This window comes from Eulemur rufifrons, chromosome 18 (assembly GCF_041146395.1).
Source record: "Eulemur rufifrons isolate Redbay chromosome 18, OSU_ERuf_1, whole genome shotgun sequence".
Classification (NCBI taxonomy): Eukaryota; Metazoa; Chordata; class Mammalia; order Primates; family Lemuridae; genus Eulemur; species Eulemur rufifrons.
Genome location: NC_091000.1, coordinates 26879757 through 26900275, shown reverse-complemented (window position 1 = coordinate 26900275; position 20519 = coordinate 26879757). Strand labels below are relative to the sequence as shown.

The 20519-nt window shown below is 35.2% G+C and overlaps 1 protein-coding gene across 1 annotated transcript in view; it reads left to right on the top strand.

The window, feature by feature from the left end:
• The window catches only part of SLC7A11 (solute carrier family 7 member 11), a 221106-nt gene extending 200918 nt beyond the window's left edge, over positions 1-20188 (top strand). The window contains exon 14 of the mRNA XM_069493252.1: positions 20097-20188. Within this exon, the coding sequence (XP_069349353.1) occupies positions 20097-20188 (92 nt within the window). The remainder of the gene's footprint in view (positions 1-20096) is intronic.
• Positions 20189-20519: the final 331 nt, after the last annotated feature.

Sequence of the window (20519 nt, the reverse complement as noted above, 5' to 3'; positions counted from 1 at the left end):
TCTTCCAATTAGATAATATTTTTATTATACTTGAAGAGTACCTAATGATTTATCCTGCTATTCTAAGCTAACTGAGCCTTCTTTGGCAGTAACACTAATTTCATCAGGGTCATAATTGAAATGCGCTAGTAGTATCTTTCTGACTTTTATGTGCTATACTACAGCATCAAAACTTCACCTTTCTGAAAAAGATTCCAACATAAGATTATTTTAAGAAAGGCTTTAGTGAAATAATATAACCATCTTTAAATTTTTATTTTAATCTCTATGAAGCTTTTTTGTTTGTTTCAAAAGAAATGATCAGAAGACAAAAAAAACTACTCATTCAGTGCAGGTTTGTTTTTACTTCTCTGTCTCTTTCCTACCAGTGGATTTATCAGAAAGAATGAAATGATCATGTATCATGAAGGAAAGTCTTTCAGTGGTAAATGCTCACAGACACCTAAATTAATAAATAAAACATGTCAATTTTGAAATGCTAAACTGGATTTTTCAAGGAAGTAAAATCAGTCTATTGCCTAAATTTTTTTAAAAAATACAATGCATTCAATTGAAACATCGATGATTGATATTCTAAAGTCTATTTTAACAATGCATTGTAGGTACTTTTTGTTAATGTATAAATCAAACTGCTTCATAATATTATTATTTATCAGATTTTTATTTTGAGAATGTTATCTGTCCTTGAGTTTGGGCTGTATAAATCAAATTACACTCATGATCTTGAAGCAAACACAGTCCACATTAATCTTTTGGTTACCTGATATTTTCTTAGCAACCATGCAAGAGCCTCTATATATCATATGCTCTTGCTTATTGTTGCCTTGACTTTTTTTCAAGTTTATTCCCATGAAAAAGATTTTGTCCCTGTAATAGGATTATGAGTGTCTTTGGTTCATGAACTGTGGCATACACTTCTTTAGGATTCCTTAAAGCCCATGTTACAGTTATGCACATACTGTAAATGTTTGTTGATAGAGTTCAATGATTAAAGCTATTCTGTAGCATATGCTTAAGTGAATGATTATAGAAGTCCCAGGGCCATAAGAATAGTTATTTGAGTCAAGTTTTAGAAACATAGAATTTTAGTCTTGAGAGAGAGCTGTCCTATACTTAACCTCTACTCACCAGCCTCTTAACAAATGTTAAAATGCATAATACACAGCCAATGTTGGTTTAAGCAGAGTGAGGAATGCAAAAATGATATGCAAAAGGAGGCTGTGACCTCAGTAAGTTTATATTATAAATTGAAAAATATGTTAGACACTTCTAGGCATTTTAGCTTCATTACATTTAAATATTTGCACCGTTTAGAAGGGCCCTTCTGGACGAAGCTGTGTTGAGAGTCAAGGCTTCACTGTCCACCAAACTGAAGCTGAAAAATTTAGATAGTTATTTCTTCTTCCAATTGTTGGGGAGAGGAGACATAACTTTCTGAGACTTTAAACTTTAAGGATTTGGAGCAAATCCATAGGGAGGTTAAGACATTATTTATGGCACTGAGAGCTGGAGATGCTGTGGCAGTGGAGAGAGTGCGTTTTATTCAGACTGTTTCTGGAACCAACCTGGGCTACTTTCCTGTTTCCTGCTATCCCTTGGATCCTGTTCATACCACAGGGCTGCTTCTGCAAGCAGTGATTCTGTAAATTCTTTTTCTGCTGAAGTTATCTAGAGTCAATAACTAAATAGTTATTGTAGTCAATAACTAAATCTGATGCATAAAGTAAAAACTAAAATGCATACAAGGATTTAGAAACTTAAATGCCAACGATGTGGCAATATCTATAAGTAAAGTAAAGGATGAGTGTGAGCTTAGTTTTCATAGAAGATTCCATAAAAGAGAAGATATATATGTTAGAACTTGATGGATGAGTAGAATTCGAATAAGCAGAGGTGAAGAGGGGTACATTTCAGGTCACATACCAGAGGTACCAACCTCTGGTATCCTCTGTTTTAATTTATATGAGATCATCTTATTTTTTAGCTTCCACATATAAGTGAGAATATGCAGTGTTTAAACTTTCTATTCTTGGCTTATTTCACTTAATATCCTCTAGTTCCATGCATGTTGCAGTGAATGACAGGATTTCATTCTTTTTTCTTTTCCATTTTTGAGATACTTTGCTTAGAATAAAGGTCCCAATTGCTTCCAAATTGCTGCAAAAGACATTAATTCAGCCGTTGTTATGGCTGAAGAGTAATCCATGATATACATGTATCACATTTTGTTAATCCACTCTTCAATTGATAGGCCCTTGGCTTGAGTCCAGATCTTTGCAATTGTGAATTGTGCTGCAATAAATATTTAAGTGCAGGTGTCTTTTTGATAAAATGACTTGTCTTCCTTGGGTAGATACCCAGTAGTAGGATTGCTGGATCAAATGGTAGGTCTACTTTTAGTTCTTTGAAAAATCTCCGTAGTGTTTTCCATGGGGGTTGTACTAATTTGCAGTCCCGCTAACAGTGTATAAGCATTCCTTTCTTTCTGCATCCACACCAGTATCTGTTGTTTTTGGATTTTTAATCATAGCCATTCTAATAGGGATAATAAGGTATCTCATTGTGTTTTAATTTGCATTTCCCTGATGAGTAGTGATGTTGAGATTTTTCAATATGTTTATTGGCCATTTGTCTGTCTTCCTTTGAAAAAGTTCTGTTCATGTTTTTTCCCATTTTTTACAACTGGTAGCGCAGAAATACAAAACATCATCCATGAATGCTACAGAAATCTCTACACACACAAACTAGACAAGATAGAGGAAATGGACAAATTCCTGGAAACACACAACCTCCCAAGACTCAGTCAGGAAGAAATAGAACTCCTGAGCAGATCAGTAATCAGGAGCTACATTGAAGCAGTAATAGAAAGTCTTCCAACCAAAAAAAGCCCTGGACCAGATGAATTCACAGTCAAATTCTACTATACCTACAAAGAATAACTGGTACCCATACTGTAGAAATTATCCCATAACATAAGGGGGAGAGATCCCTTCCCCAAAAGGACACAACAAAAAAAGAAAACTACAGAGCAATACCCCTTATGAATATAGACACAGAAATCCTCAAGAAAATACTAGCAAACCAAATTCAATAGCACATCAAAAAAATAATCCACCATGACCAAGTGGGTTTCATGCCAGGGATGAAAGGATGGTTAAACATACATAAATCAATAAATGTGATTCACCACATAAACAGAGCAAAAGCAAAGAACGTATGATCATCTCAATAGATGCAGAAAAAGCATTCAATAAAATCCAGCACCCTTTCATGATAAAAATCCTCAAAAAACTAGGCATAGAAGGAACACATCTCAAAATTGTAAAAGCTGTATATGACAAACATGCAGCCAACATCATACTGAATGGGGAAAAGTTGACAGGATTCCAAGTAAGAACTGGAACAGGACAAGGGTGTTCACTGTATCATTTTTATTTAACATAGTGCTGGAAGTCCTGGCCAAAGCAATCAGGCAAGAGAAAGAATTAAAAGGTATCCAAATTGGGAAAGAGGAGGCCAAACTATCACTTTGCACTGACAATATTATCTTTTATCTAGGAAACCCCAAGTACTCCACCAAGAGACTCCTGGAATTGGTAAATAAATTCAACCATGTATAAAGTTACAAAATTAATGCACACAAATCAGTAGTATTTCTATATGCTAATAACAGTCAAGTTGAGAGTCAAATCAAAGACTCAACATTTACAGTAGCTACAAAGAAAATAAAATACCTAGGACTGCATTTAACCAAGGAGGTGAAAGATCTCTATAAGGAGAACTATGAAACACTCATGAAAGAAATCACAGATGACAAAAACAAATGGAAAAACATATCATGCTCATGGATGGATAGAATTAATATTGTTAAAATAAACATACTGCTCAAAGTAATTTATAGATTCAATGTAATTCCCATCAAATATCAATGGCATATTTCACAGATCTAGAAAAAATAATTCTACATTTTGTTTGGAAACAGAAAAGAGCCTGAATAGCCAAAGTGATCTTAAGCAAAAAGAACAAATCTGGAGGCATCACATTACCAGACTTCAAACTACACTGAAAAGCTATAGTAACCAAAACAGCATGGTAGTGGCACAAAATAGAGACATAGACCAGTGGAACAGAACAGAAAACCCAGACATAAAACCATCCACAAACAGCCAACTGGTCTTTGACAAAGCAGACCACAATGTACATGGGGAGAAAGAAGCCCTAGTCAATAAACAGTGCTGGGAGAATTGGATAACCACATGCAGAAGAATGAAACAGGACAACTATCTTTCACCACTCACAGAAATTAATTCATGATAGATGAAAAAATTAAATGTAAAGCATGAAACCATAAGAAATCTAGAAGAAAGTGTAGAGAAAATTCTTCTAGTTTCTAGGCAAAGAATTTATGACTAAGACCCCAATGGTAATGACAGCAAAAACAAACATAAATGAATTCGTTTGATCATATTATAAAGCTTCTGCACAGCTACGGAAATAATCAACAGAGCAAATAGGCAACCTACATAATGGGAGAAAATATTTGCAAACTACACATCCAATGAAGGGCTAATACCCAGAATCTACAAAGAGCTGAAACAAATCAGCAAGAAAAAAAGAAACAACCCCATTAAAAAGTAGTCAAAATGCTAGTGTTTTGATTCTTTTAAGCCTTATTATAATCAGTTTTTATTCCCAAAATTGAAAGGTGCATACACAATAAAAAGAACACAAAATAAATCAGATAAATCATGTAACACCAGAAAATTCGGCCTGGTAAAAACCCTAAAACTGCAGGTTTCCAGAGATTCTTCTAATCTCCCAGTTATCACATTGAGCTCCTTTTTAGAGTGATAATCTCTTGCACTAAAAATGTTTAATTGTTCACATTTTCTGATTCTTTTCCTTCAATCTGAAATTCTCATCCACATTACTCATTTTAATGAATTATACACTATATACTGTCTCCTCTTAAAAGATGTCTTTTCTGAGTCTAAAAGGTTTAGAAGTTAATGGAGTCTTAAACTCTTCCATATTTTTATGACCTTTCAACTTCTTTATAAACACACACAAGTACGTTTTTACAAATACTTGACAGAAAGACATAATTTTAATGGAGATAGTAAATCTTATTATCTGTACTAGTATTTTTAGGGAGAAAATGATATACTTGTGTGCATATTTATAAAGATCTCCTGTGATAAAAACTGATGCTCATTTATTGCAATTATATATTCTAGAAATGCTACTTCATTCAAACTTTCAATCTGAAAAAAGTGAAATAGGTAAAATTTAGAATACCTTTTATTCTACTAGCACTGGCCAAGTTATACAAAAAGAAATTACAATAGCTTACATTTAAAAATGTTGAAAGTCCATATGATGCATTTAGGATAGTTAATATTTTCATTTCCCACCTACTCAGGAGATTATCAGAAATGTTTGCAAAAATCAGTACTTGACCTTGACTGGTACCTTATCCCCTTATTTTAAACCCAGAAATGCCACCTTTACCAGCATGGGTTTGAAAATGACATGGCACTCCAAAGGCTCTCTGGTTAGGGAACCTTAAGGGCAATTGCACTGGTTTCAAACAATAATGAGTTCTCTATAAGGCTGTCTATAGAAACTTATCTGTCATTCTGACATGTGAAGAAATCTACTGGAAATGTTGGTGGCAAGAACATGAAATGGACTTGTGGAGATATAAGATATCCAAAAGGAGATACATTTAAAGACATCCCATTACTCAAACTGACAATGGAAAAGCCCAAACAGAGAGAAAGAGTACAGATGTCTTACTAAACCATGGCTCATTAATTTTCTTTTTTTCTCTTTTCATTCTCTATGTTATCTATTGGAATATTTTTTGAGTCTGAATACAGTCAGTTTCACATGAATGATTTAAATCTTGGCAGTTACATTACACAGCAATTTATTTCAGAAATGTAGATGTATTTTTAAAAATTCGACCTCACCCTTGAGATTACAAACTTCTTTTCTCTCATCTTGGATTAAAAAATAGCCTGTAATGAAATGTTAGAGAAAAGATCTGCAAGGGTTTACACCAACAAGTGGAATCTGAAGTGTTTATGACCTAAATGCTCAACAAATGTTAATGAAAGTGCTGTCCTTGACATTAGTGATAAATAAAATCTAAATGTGATATAATTTTTAAAATGTTCTTTTTTATATTATTTTATTTTTATTTTAAATTTTAAAACAATTTTGGTTTACAGCAAAATTGTGAAGATATCACAGAGGGTTCCCACATACCCCACACACCAAGATTCCCCTATGATTAACATTTTATATTAGTAAATTAGTAACAAACAGTACTTTTGTTTCAGTGAATTAAATAAGCCTGACTCATGAGATGTGAATATAAAACACTTTCATCATTTTTTTCCATTGTCACTTTAACATTTGCAGTGCTTGTTCTCCCTTAACTGGATAAAAAATAGTAGAGAAGTATATACCTTGTCTTTTCTTGTGAATATTAGGCACAAAAAGTTCTGTGGACACTAAGAATCATAGAACACAGACTCTGTTGGTGACTTCATGTGTCTGGTACAGTGCAATCATAATACAAATTCATATTCACTTTGAGTCTCCACTCTTTGAGCTAAGTCAGGCTGTGGTGAGATGAAGCAGCACGGTTCGGCTCTTCTCTGCTTTGCCAGTTCCAGCCTCCCCCCTCATTCATCTATGACTTCTGATTCTTGGGGTTGAAGAAGAAGGAAGGAGACGAGGAAAGGGCAGGAACAGTGTTATCTATCTAGCACTCTTCTGATATTACCCTTTCCTGAACCTAATGGACTGTCTCATCAGGTGCTCTCATTTTTTTGGAAAATGATCCCTTCCCCAACTCCCCAGTATCTGTAGACTGGTCAGCTATAGTCTTCTTGATACGGCAAATGTATCTCTGTTTCTCCTGGTTCTTTATTTCTTTTTCAGTGGTTATGCACACACTGTCAAACCTCAGCTTTTTTCTACTGAGATTTTTTTTTTTTCGTTTTCTCTAGGTAGTTGCCTTGGTAGCATCCAACATAATCCCACAGCAACTCTTTCATCCAACTAGAACCCATATTTGATTCAAAGTAACAGTCATTCTGTCTTCTGACAAATTCTGGAAATAAAATTCTCCTAAAACTGCAGCTCACGTTCTACTCTCACACAGACCCTAGCCTATCCAGCCATTTAGATTGTTAAAGAATGATTCAGACGCTAGTTTAGTGATCACCTCGCAAATAGCAGGGCACATTTACCAAGCTTTCTACTGAATCTCTTCGAAGCCCTTTCTCTAGGCCTGAGTTCAAGGGAGAGCAAAATGTATTTTTCTTTGGGAGTGGTGAGACACACAGAGAAAATCTTCTTAAATAAATTTTCTTTGAATTTAAACCTAAATTACTAACCACTTTTACAGACCAGAAGTTAAACACAGTTAACTAAGAGCACATGACCAATTTTCTCACAACTCCATTTGCAACCCCTGCATATTGGTCTAGAACCTTACTTTGAACTGTGGTCTCAATGGTCTCAGTGACTTAGCTAAAACCTGTACTAACAGAATTCCATTAAAAAATCCAGACCAATATAACTTTAGGAAAAGAAACAAATATGGGTGGTCCCAAAGGCTCATTTCCTCCCTTCTTTGGCAATTTAACAGAGAGTTGGTCCAGTGGAAGAAAAGGGGATTAGTAGCTACCGAGACCACGTCCTCCACCAGAGGACTTTCACCGTTACATAGATGCATAGTTGTTCCTTGTGCCTCATTCTTATGAACATGCTGAGCATGTCAGGGACCAGGTTTCTTTCTATTAGAACATTTGCCGTGGTGTATACTGTCCAACTAATTTGACCTAGTCTAACCGTACCTCTAACTAATTGCAGTGATTTGGACTCACGAATGAAGTTTGTAGTAATTTCTTATTTTGTTAAAATTAAGTAGGAGTTATGATTAGTTATGCATATTGAATGTTGTAGTTGCTTTCCCCCATCATTCTATACAATATATATTTGTAGTGTCTAAAAAATTCAAAGTATGCAGAATGGCATGAACATCAGAATAGGATTTTGATACTGAAAACAGTATATACTGTAAAACTGTATCATTAGCACAAGATGCATTGGCTGAATGTCTCTTAGAGGAGAGAGTATGTGGGGTGATAATATACATGTGGTTAATATTAGAAAACTGTCAGTGATCGTGGTACTGAATGTAATTCTTGCTCGAGCTTCATTCCTCCCGACTTTTCAGTTATGTCAAATCAGTAAAAATTTACACCATGTAATGACCTCTCTTTGTCACCTTCATCACTGACCAGAGTTGACTGAATCTGATCTCATAAAATCAATCTATAAACTGATTTGATACACAAGATTTATACTGCAATTAAACAAAAACAAAATTGGGCAATATTTCTTTCTGGAGGGAAAAGGGATTTGGGAAAATTAGGAGTCAGTCAACGGTAGACACTGGAGTCTAAATATAGTATAAAAATGGGTCTGGAGAAGCAATTACAGCCAAGTTTCAGACTCCATGAGTTACGATTACATGTTTATGCATATCTTTAAATTTTTCTGAGATTACACCACGCCGTCTCATAGTAACATCTACTTTATGTTAGCTTGTTTCAATGAATTTTAGCCTTGAAAACAAGATTGATGACTTGAACAACTACTCTACTGAAAAGTGTTATGGAGGAAATATACTCTAGTTGTCACTGTCATTGGCTCTGGACTCTGACTGCCTGGGTACAGATCCCAGCTGTGCCTTATGATGGGGAATCAAACAAGTTATTTAACTTCGTCTTCCCTCAGTTTTCCTTTATTAAAATGCAACCTACATTGTGCATTAACTCATTGGTTTATTGTGAGATTAAAATAAAACACTAAATAAATAGTGGCTACTATCCTTAAGAATCCCCCTTTTTTCTTGCTCTTAGTATTGCACCTGGCAAGCAGCTCTTTCTTGACTTAATGTTAATCCCACCATCGCCCTTGGCCAACCTCTGCCATGGCCATCAGTTATCCATCCCTCATGTATTTAGCACAGAGTGGATGGGGTTAGCCAAATCCTGAGTAATCTCCAGCCCCTAAATACAATGATATAATATATGTGACCAGTGCTATTCTTAGAACCTGACCTAGGGGGCTCCTGCCTTAAATTCTACACTATAAAAATTCCCACAAAGCACAAATTCTCTCTGTCTCTCTCTCTCTCTCTCTTTCACACACACACGCGCACACACACACACACTCTCCAAATATACTAAGGAATTCATAGGAGCTTCTGACACTTTAGGTTCAGTGCTCAGCATGGGCGGAGTGGAACCCATAACCCATCACATTTACACTTGTTGAAATGCCTCAGGAAAATGCTTCTTTACATATTGCCTTAAATTCCAGAAATAGAAAGTTGCTGCAACCAAATATTAGAGAAGTTCAAGGGAGTAGCCCTGTGTCGTCACAGATGGACAGTGCTTCAAAAAGTGAGCTAGGGCCGGCCGTGGTGGCTCACGCATATAATCCTAGATCTCTGAGAGGCCAAGGCAGGCGTATCGTTTGAGCTCAGAAGTTCAAGACCAGCCTGAGCAAGAGCAAGACCCTGTCTCTACTAAAAATAGAAAGAAATTATATGGACAACTAAAAATATATAGAAAAAATTAGCTGGGCATGGTGGCACATGCCTGTAGTCCCAGCTACTCAGGAGGCTGAAGCAGGAGGATTGCTTGAGCCCAGGAGTTTGAGGTTGCTCTGAGCTAGGCTGATGCCACAGCACTCTACCCTGGGCAACAGAATGAGACTCTGTCTCAAAAAAAAAAAAAAAAAGTGAGTTAGATTTGGGTTTTGAAAATGCTTAGGAAAGAGAAAAGACTACCTTATCAAATCCCTTCTCTCATATAACATAATGTAAGAATTCATGCATAATGAATTATTATTTTACAGTAATGCCTGTCTTTTTTCTTGTTTATTATTTCAAACCCATGGTTCTGAAGTTACTCATGAACTAGTATGGCATTTGCAGATAGTGCAATACAGTGGCTAAGAAACGTTTTTGCAATATTAATTAACAGAAAAAGAGGGTCACCATTTATGTATAAAAAGCAAAGGGACATAACTCAACCTAGTTATAAAGGGATGCTACATTGTGTTGAAATTAATATGTGATTAGGGCAAGAAAAAGTGAAGAGACCAAGGAATTCTTACAAGTCAACAACTGGAAAAAAAAGATTCAGAAAATGAAAATCACCACAATAAGTTATAATTTCACACCAGCTGGACTGGCAAAAATTAGAAAGTTGCTTAATACTAAATAATGGTTAGGGTATAGGCAAACAGGAATCCTCATTCACTGCAAGGCAGAAGTGTAGACAGACTTGCACAACAATAAATGCCTAAAATTAGGAAGCACCTATTGATTAAGAAAATACACACTGTATGAGACAAAAATTCCTCTGCAGGATAAGTACCTAAGAAAACTTTGAGAGCCACATTCAAATATCTTCAATGTAGCACTGTTTGAAGAAGTGTGATTTTAGAGGCGATTAAGAAATAAATTAATAGTGAAATGAACAAATAAAATGTAATCAATCAATCCTTTGGAGGAATAAGTTCAACAGATACACAGCATAGTGACTATAGTTAATAAAGTTGTATTTTTGAAAAATGAAAAGAGCGTGGATGTTAAGTGATCTCACCACAAAAATGATAACTATGTGAGGTAACGCATTTATTTATTAGCTAGATTTAACCATCTACAATATGTATATACATCAAAGCATCATGTTGCATACAATAAATACATATGATTTTATGTCAATTGTTTTTAAAAAAATGAAAAATTTGAAACAATAAAAAAACCCTTATGCTCTCTAAAGAGAATGTAATCAATCCTGACATGGTGTGTCACATAGCAACCAGAAGCAATGAGATGTAGGTATAAACAACAATGTGGATATATTTTTGAAAGATTTGGACAAAAAAAGTAAGGAATGGGATGAAATCTATAGTGAAATTTTATTTATGTAAATCTAAAACACCTGTATATATGGGTCCACACTTTGCATTTCTCAAAATTCCAATCAAAATCAATACCAAAGTTTATTTATCAAATAGGTTCTGGAGGATGACCATTGTGAGGCTGAGAGTGGGGGCGGGCAGCAGCAAGAGATAGGGTTAAAGACTAAACATAGATTTAAACAAAGAAAGGCCTTGCATGGTCAGCAATGGTTGTGTGAGCTGAGGAAGTTTGATCAAAGATAAGCAGATAAGCAAAACCCCCGAATATCTTTGGGTTCATGAGTATAGCCAAGAAATAAAGAAGCATGCATGCATTTGTGTATTTATTTTTAAGATATTTCTCAGAATAATTAAGTTGGTTTATAGATAGGAACACAATCAAGAAATAAAGTGAAATAATAAAACCTTAATGAGTATGTTTAGTTCCATGCTATGACTCTTAAAGGCAAGAAAAAACACATCTCTTCAAACTAAACTGAAGGTACTGCGAGAAATTGTCAGGCACTTCCAGCCTTTTATATTCATCAAGTAAACACGAATTTTATCAATTTAAGTAGCTCTTTTGGTCATTGATACAATTTTTGGGTAGGTTGAAACCGAAGGCCATATTGTTCAGATGGACAGCAGATAATGTTTTGCTCATCTCTAGAACTTGACATTAAAGAGTTAGAAAAATAATCTTAGCTAGATTTTTAAATATTAAAGTATTCACTCAAATGCCTTTGTTTTTACTTTTAGTTCATTGAAATCATAAATTTAGAAGCTTGCTACTTTTATGGTAAGGTTGTCAAAACAGTGTGAAAGTCTTTTCTGTTACATTTCATATCTTGTCATCATGAAGAATAAATTTCTGCTTAATTTCCTTAATTGGCAGCAAGCATGGTAAAACTTTTTAGAACAAGAAATGTAACAATAGACAAGAAAGTTTTGATGGCAGATTCCAGTGACTGCTATGCTCTAGCAAAGAGCCTAGAGTTTTGATCAAGATATTTGGTGTCTGTCCAATCTATTTTCTTATCCTACAGTAAATATTTATAATGTGCTGTGGAAATTTTAGAGTGGCCAGTCTCTATTTCCCCAGAAGAAAAAACTAAAGACAATGACAGTGCATTTATGTGTTATTTAACAATCAATATCCACAGAACTGAAGATAGGTTGATAGTACAAGGAATTTCTAACTTTGAATAGAGATAAGGGTAAAAATGCAAACCACTTTTTTTTCCCATTGAGATTGGATTTGTGATTCTCTTTAGAGTTAGAATTAATTTATTACTAGTTAGATCTCTGAGATGAGGATAAACCAAGAGGTAAAAAGCAAATTAAATCAAATCTTTCTCTCTGAAATCAAATCCAATCTTAGCAAGCCCTTTCTCTAAACTTAAATACTAAAGTATTTAGCAAAGTCCAAAAAGAGAGAAAAAGAAAGAAATTGGGATGGAAAGATCAAGAAATGGAAAGCAAAGTTGAAGCAAGAGAGATGATGGAAGGTGGCTGGAGTTTTTTTGGTTGGTTGGGGGTTTTTTGAGTGTTTTGCTTTGTTTTTACCCTGAAGGAGTCAAGAACTGAAAGTTCCTAATCAAGCACAAAAATCAAATTTTATCACAATTTCTGACAAACTTAATTACCTCATCAATTCGCAACACTTAACACACATACATACACATGCCATAAATCCTTCTCTATGTTCTGTTATTCTTAGGTTGCAAGTTACTTTGGAAAAAGGAGTCTGTGTTAAGCATATTTATAGACTGTGCTAGAACTGTTAAGTCCCTCAAAAATAATGAAATATCAGGCACTTTAGGTGCTAGAAACTCTTGTCCCATGCATCTCATGATTTGTTCTTTCTCAACCTCTTCCTCTCCTCTTGCAAAGTCCTAAGACAACCACCATAATGCTCAGTGCCCACCACATATAGAAATGTACCTTTTGAAGAGTGTAACTTGCATTCTATATCCTTATTTTCAAACCCTCTGGGATATCGGATATTGTTAAGAATCTCTTCCTTTTTAAAATTACTTTTCCCTTGGTTTCTGGTTTATCTCTTATTATTCCAAGTAGGTCTCTGTGTGCTGGAAGATACACTCTGTTTCTTTCTATGTAGATGAGTCTTGGAGCAGGATTTAGAAACCCAATTTGCTGTAATTATTTTCCAGGATTTTAATTTTCCCTTTCCCTCTGTGTGAATGTTTCACAAATTCTTACTACAGTTTCAAACAAATCAACTATCCATTCATTTTAAATCTCTAAACATTCATGTATTTTATTAATATATGTGTCTCAATACACATGTGATGTTCAAGGAAGCTAAAAAATATCACTCATTTTCCTTTCCCGAGTTCTGAACTAATTGACAAATTGGACAAAGAATAGGCAGATTAAAAAGCCAAATATAACCTTTATTAATGGTAAAGTTGTATGAGAAAATGTGGCTTATCCTAATACTGAGACCCAGAATCACACAGTTTCAGCCAGCTCATCACTGAGAGCTCTGGACTGGGGCAGAGGCCTCATTCTGATTTTCCAGAACTTGTAGCTTGGAGATGGGACAGAGCAGAAAAATAGAGGAAGAAAAAGGAAAAGAGGGAAGATATTCATTCCTGGAAACTCTTTAAATCATTCTTCCATCTTTTGGGAGGCATGCATGAGAGGGTAGGGAGAAACCAGCAATGCTTTACTAATGATTCTGCCTCCACACGGACAGAGATACAGGAGGGGCAAAAAGATACATTCACTCCAACAGGTTATATAACTCAATTCATTCACTACCAGTTCTTCCTTTCAGCCTTTTCCTTTTACTGTGTAAGGTGTTTTGTTTTGCTTTCTGCCAAAGAAATGGTGTATCTCAAATTCTTATTTTTAAGGGTTTTTATTTATTTTTACATTTCACTCCATGTTCTATTGCTTTGGCCATCTGCCATTTTCTTTTCGTTCATTTATAATCAACAAAAATGCACTCTGTACTCTTCAACTCATGACTGGGTTATTGTGCTAAGTTTACTAACTTATCTTTCTCCTTTTATTATATCTGCCTTCAATCCGTATTTCAGGCTAATTAAAGAGTCATCTTCTAAATATGCGATTTTCACTATTTCATTTATTTAGTTCCTCCTCTATACTCCAAATTTGGGGGGAGGGGATTTTCTAAAATAAAAATGTAGCTGTGTGATAGTCATCATAGCGATTGAGCATAAAAAATGGAATCGATGAGCCCTGAGCTAAATTTTCATCTCTGCCATTAAATGGCAACAGAAAATTGGGTAAATTACTTTTCTCTCTGAGAATGAGGAAAAAGAACTTGGACAGATCAATACACAATAAAGAATCTGAAATGGCCATTGAAATTTTCCTCTCTCAAAGGGCAACACAGCTTGAGAAGATTTTATGTGTGTGTTCTACCAGATTTTTAAAAATGGCTATTTTCTATTTTATATTAATAGAATTGGATGCAAAAAGGAATAAATTATTGCCTAAATGAATTTAAAAATACATTAAATTAGATTATGGAAATACAGTTTTTTAAAATATTGCATTATTCCCTTTAAGATAGGGAACGTGACAGAGATGCCCACTATTTCCATGGTATTGTGGTTAGGGGGTGATAGCAGATATGCAATGAGGTTATTAACATGCAATTCCTTAAGCTGGGTGGTCAGTGCATGGTGTCTCATTTTCTTTTCTTTTTTTAAGAAAATAGATACAAGTTTACATGCATTCTCTATGTCAAATACTCCCTCATTTATTTTATTTATTTAATTTTTTTTTTTGAGACAGAGTCTCACTCTGTTGCCTGGGCTAGAGTGCTGTGGCATCAGCCCAGCTCACAGCAACCTAAAACTCCTGGGCTCAAGCAATCCTCCTGCTTCAGCCTCCTGAGTAGCTGGGACTACAGGCCCATGCCACCATGCCTGGCTAATTTTTTTCTATTTTTAGTTGTCCATATAATTTCTCTCTATTTTTAGTAGAGATGGGGTCTCACTCTTGCTGAGGCTGGTTTAGAACTCCTGACTTCAAGCAATCCTCCCACCTTGGCCTCCCAGAGTGCTAGGATTACAGGCGTGAGCCATCTCTCCCAGCCTATCTACTATATGATTAACAATAAAGTTTATGATGTGGGAAATGTACCATGATTCTTCGGCCCTAGGAACTCAAAGTAATTCAACTGAAAATATGCTATACCTCCTAGTAAGCAGAGAAATGCAACTTGAAACTATGATGGTATGATTACATACTCAAGAATTTGGAAAACATTAAATATCAGGGAATACCACTATTATTGCAAATGTAGAATATTGTGAACAAATCAATGTTTCTTGTGATAGAGTAAACCACTTCAACCACTTTTAAAAAAAAAAAATGGCATAAAGTTTTTGAAGAGGCACATACACTTTTACCTAGAAGTTTCTCTCCTGGGAAGAGCCGAATTTAGATAGATGTTCTTATGTACAAGAATGCTCATAGCTACATTTTTTTGTAGGAGAAAAATTAAAAAAAATAACCTCTGAAGTAATTCAATTTAATAAATGCAGTGAAGTGGAAGAGTGAAATGATTAATTAGAGCAATATATATGAATGTGCATAAATCTGAGAAACTTTGAGAATGAAAAAATGAGTTTCAGAAAGATACAATTTATATAAATTTCATAAATATGCAAACAATGCTATGTATCATTTAAATATACAGGTATATATAATAAAATGTATGAGCATATAAACAACACAATTTTAAGAGTATTTACCTCTGGGAGATGTAAGGAAGTAATATGATCAGGAAGGATCTTAGGTCGAGTTTCCCAGAAGTAGAGGCTAAGATGGGAGTTTTTGTGAAAGTGACTGATTAAGAAAATGCACTTGGGGGAAGGAAGGTGAGGGAAGCAGAGCAGGAGGAAAAAGGTTGTGCAGCAATGTGGTCTCTGCTGGAAACTAGATTCAGCCCGGTCCTATAGGAGCACTGGAGAACAACTTGTGTGTCATAAAACATGACCAAGTTGGTCCCATTAAGAGGTCTCGTTCTTCATGACAGTCATTGACAGAGTTGCCTGTGGTGGTGATGGGGTAATTTCCTAAGTGAAAGGGCTGATTTTTGGCAAGGACTTCACAGAGTGGAGCAGCTGTGACGTTCGCAGGCAATAGTCATAGCAGCTAGTTGATGGATGAATTGGTTTGGCTGAGGGGATGTGAGTGGGGACCAAGAGCATCTACTATAGTCTGCCACTTATCCCATTCAGGTCCTCTTGCTTCTCATGTTCCATTCACTACATTCACACATAATTTATTTAGGATTATGATTGGTCACAATTTCCAGGAAGCATATATAAGAAGGTTTGTGGGGGAGTTGCTGTTGAATAGTTGGCTTTTAAAAAACTGCCAAGAAGACTTTCTGAGTTGAAAAGGTTTTTTTATTATTGAATCTGAAGGTTTCATTTTCCTTCTCACTACAACAGGGCATTTTGTAATAGCCACCTTATTCCGCAGAACTTAAGAGTTACTATTTCCCTTGTATCATTGCACCAATTAGTGTTTTTTCCCTTTCACTTATATCCTATCTCAGTTCATCTGATGAAAAAGAATGAAGATTATGAAGGAGGCACCAGCGAATCTCAGGGCTGCTCTGTGCTAGAGGCTACCAATTTTCTACCCAGCTCCTGTGATGGGTTTTCATTGCCTTTGACTGATGTGTAAGGGAACTGGAGACTCCCATTGTCAGAGTCTGCTTCCTCTGAGCAGTTTTGGCACCAATTGCCTAGGGTAAATCCCCTAGGAGTAGAGCTTGAGCAGAGCACAGTCTGAATTCTTGCACAAGTGAGTTATTGAGGGCACGTTCTTAGGAAAAAATGATCTTTGGGGAGAGGATAGAACAGGGGAAAAGGCCAAGCAAACATGTGCTTTCTGCTGGAGGCAAGCTTCAGACTGGTTCTATGAAGGATCTGGAACACAATGTGCACTGCAGAGTTGGTTCCACATTGAAATACCCCAGGTAGGGCAGGATTAGGGTCCACCCCAATGACCTAATTTTAATTTAATTACTTCTTTAAAGACCTATACAGCCCATAACAGCCTCATACTTTAACTTATTATCTAAAATTTGTTTGGTATTAAAATTTGATTTGCTTTTAGAACAGATACTATTTCAAGGATATTTTTCATTTTTGGACTGAAAATGAATGGGAACTATTCCAATTTAGCTCTTATTTTCCCTTTTATAATATAAATGAATCATCCTTAAATGTTAAAATTAAAATATTAAAATGAGTAAATGGTACAATCTTGTCTTTCCTTGACATAATTAAGTGAAAGAATAATATCAGGTACAGACTTGTATCTTCGAAAAGCTTGTACAGGGATTATTTTTGCAGGAACTTAAGCAGCAAGAACCAAACATGGTTTATCTTTATTCAAATGTGAGGCTTTATTTAATTAGAAATTGAATAAGAAGAAAATGTATTTCCTACATATTAATATTACTTAGTTCAAATTTGAATACCATTTTCCTAAATCACATATTTTCAAAGCTTGGATTAACCAAAATCAATACAAAACCTGTTCAAAAACCTGTACAAAACCTCAGGGGCCTATCTTTGAAGACAGTCCTTGGTATGGCAATGAAGGGAATAGTGGGTTTTGATTAGTAAGAAATAGGTATCACAAGGGACACATTTTCATTACCAAATAAAAACCTTGCTTGTTCAAACAAAAAAGCTATCAACTTTAATTTCCAGAAATACTATTTCAGTAGAAAAAAAAAACTTATGGTAATGTAGGAGTAGAAAAAGAAAAATAGTTGACAAAAAGAAATCAAAGTGAATTTATATATTCATACCAATGCAGAAAAAATAGGAAGTAATGAAAAGATCTACATGAATAAAGAGCTACATGAATAAAGGAATAATGATATGAACTTTTACAGTTTATAAAGCATTATCACATATACAGTTAGAGATTGTTCCTTTAAACTATCATGTGAAGTAGCAGGAATATTTTTATTCTCACTTTATAAATTAGGAAATTACAGCTCATCTAGTTCAGTTGTTTGATTCCAAATTCTGCAAAAGCCAGTTATAGCTAAACCATCCGCTGCTAAGCAGGAAGAAACAGTTTACCTGGGATACTGAAAGCACTCTTCTTCTCACTGGGAACATAGCAATGAGCAAAAAATGACAAAGGTCCCTGCTCTTTTGGAGCTTAGAGTTGGTAGTAAAAGTGGACTCATACCTTCCCTTTTCCCAAGAACTGATTGAAATATATAAAGAAAGGCAGAAATAGTGGGAAATAAAGTCATCAGTTTTTAAACAGATATAGGAATGATACCAAAGGCATAAATGCAATGTAGAAATAAAAGCAAATGTAAGAAAACTGTAGCAAATTCAATTCAGCCTTATAAGAAGTAGTAAGAGTGGCTGAAGAAATAGGACAACTAAAAATTGACAGTCTCTGAGGTAATAGGAGCAGAATATAAGATAAACTGGAAAGAGATGATTGTCGGAAAAAAATAGATAATGACATTGATATCTCTATTGTTAAGTAGCATTGTTTTGGAAGAACTAGTCCAGTCCATGCAAGTAAGCAATATAATGAAACAAATTATAAGTATTTAGAAAGAAGTAACAAAACAATATTTCTTTGCAGATAACATAATGATTTACCAGGAAAACCTAAGCAAATCAATTAAAAAACTATTAGAAATAACACAAAATTTCACTAAGGTGACCCATTACAAAATAAATGAACAGTAGTAGCTTTCATGTTACCAATAGATAAGGATAGAACAGAGGGAGAAGGAGTGGGGGAGAAGGGGAGAGAGAGGCAGGAGAGAGGGAAGAGGGAAGGGAAAGAAATAGAAATATAATGAATAATGGGTATGCAGGACTTAAAGAAAATTAAAGAAAATTTTATAACTACTGAATGACATAAAAGACACACACAAAAAAACCTTTAGGTATTTGGACACAGCTATGATTTTGAAAGAAAACATTTATCTTTAAATGTGTAACTTCAAAATAATGGGAGTTTTAACGGTGATATTTATCTTATTAATCTAATCTATAACTTTGTTTAATGTTTTATTTGGATTTTTAAAGTGCCTCCCTCAGTAATCCATTTCAAAGATATTGTGGGCCTTTCCTTGGGGAAAAAACACATAGTTCAGGTTTCTTTGCAGAGATTTTTCTGCAACTATGAGTATTTTGTGAATAATCTGACTTTTTAAAACATGTGTATGTACTTATCTATTTTATGTTTTAAATCTGTAGTAGGACTTTTGATTCTGTAGTCACGTATTCTTAGAGGTGACAAATGGTTACTAGTGTTAATAATAATTCTGTTTGGGAAATGCCTTAACAATTTCCATAGGATTTTTCAATACTTCTTTAACTTAGATTTTGAGCAGCTTTTCTGTTTCAAGTTAGTTTATTCCTTCTTAAAATGGCCCAGATAAAAATGTTTACATTCTCTAAGTGTTCCTTGTAACTGACAAGAAAAGAACCAGGATTACTCTGACTAAAAGCTGACATCTAAGCGAAGAGGAACCTATTCATCCGGGCAAGCTTGAAAGTTGATGCTTAACGTGTTAAAGTTCAGACACAAGGGTTACACTTGAGAGAACCATGGACTTGAAGATCCGCATGGGGTAAAAGGGTCTGGAAAGGGAAAAGGGTCAGCCACTGCTTTCACTTTTATCATAGCCATTTGGAAACAAGAGAGTCATATGGGTAACAGGAGCTAATACACATGGTAAGATGATTCAATACATTACTACTTTAAACTTATCAGAAATATGGAACAATTTCATATTTCAATGGCCCTTAAGCAAGAATCTTAGATAACTTAGGTATCTAAGGTAACTTAGATCTGCCTCTGTCACAGGGCCTTAGTAATCACCACCACCAAGATCTTGGCAAGTTGGTTAATTTCTGCCTCAGTTTTCTCACTGGCGTCAGGGGAATAATACCATCCCCACCAGGTTTTTGTGAAGATTAAATGAGTTATTGTGTGGCAAGCACTTATACCACTCCTAATAACTATTAGTGCTTAAAAAATAGTCTTATAATTTAATTGCTCTATTCTTTTTCTCCCCCCAGATGCAATTCCAGCTAGGCTTTTAACATTCAGAGCTGTAAATAGACTCCGACGATATGATATTCATGTTCTTGTTGGAGGCAGCAGAAACTGACTCTGCCTGATGAAGCAGAAAAGGTATTTATAAACAACAACAACAATAAAAAATGGTTAATTCAAGGAAGGTTTGGGTACCTTAAGAACCAGCCCCAAGACTCAGCTTCCAGGAAACCAAAACCGCCTCCCAGAACTGGCTTGCTGACTAAACTGCTGCCACTGCCACACTCCACATCCTCCTGCCAGGAACTCCAATTTACTGTCACCCCTACTGGAATCATTTCAGAGGCAGGAATGCCATCCTGCAGGCACTGCTGCTCAGAAAGCCAGCTGCCTCTGCTACCACCCTTAAGCAAAACGGAGTCCATGCAGATTCTTCTTCTTGTGTT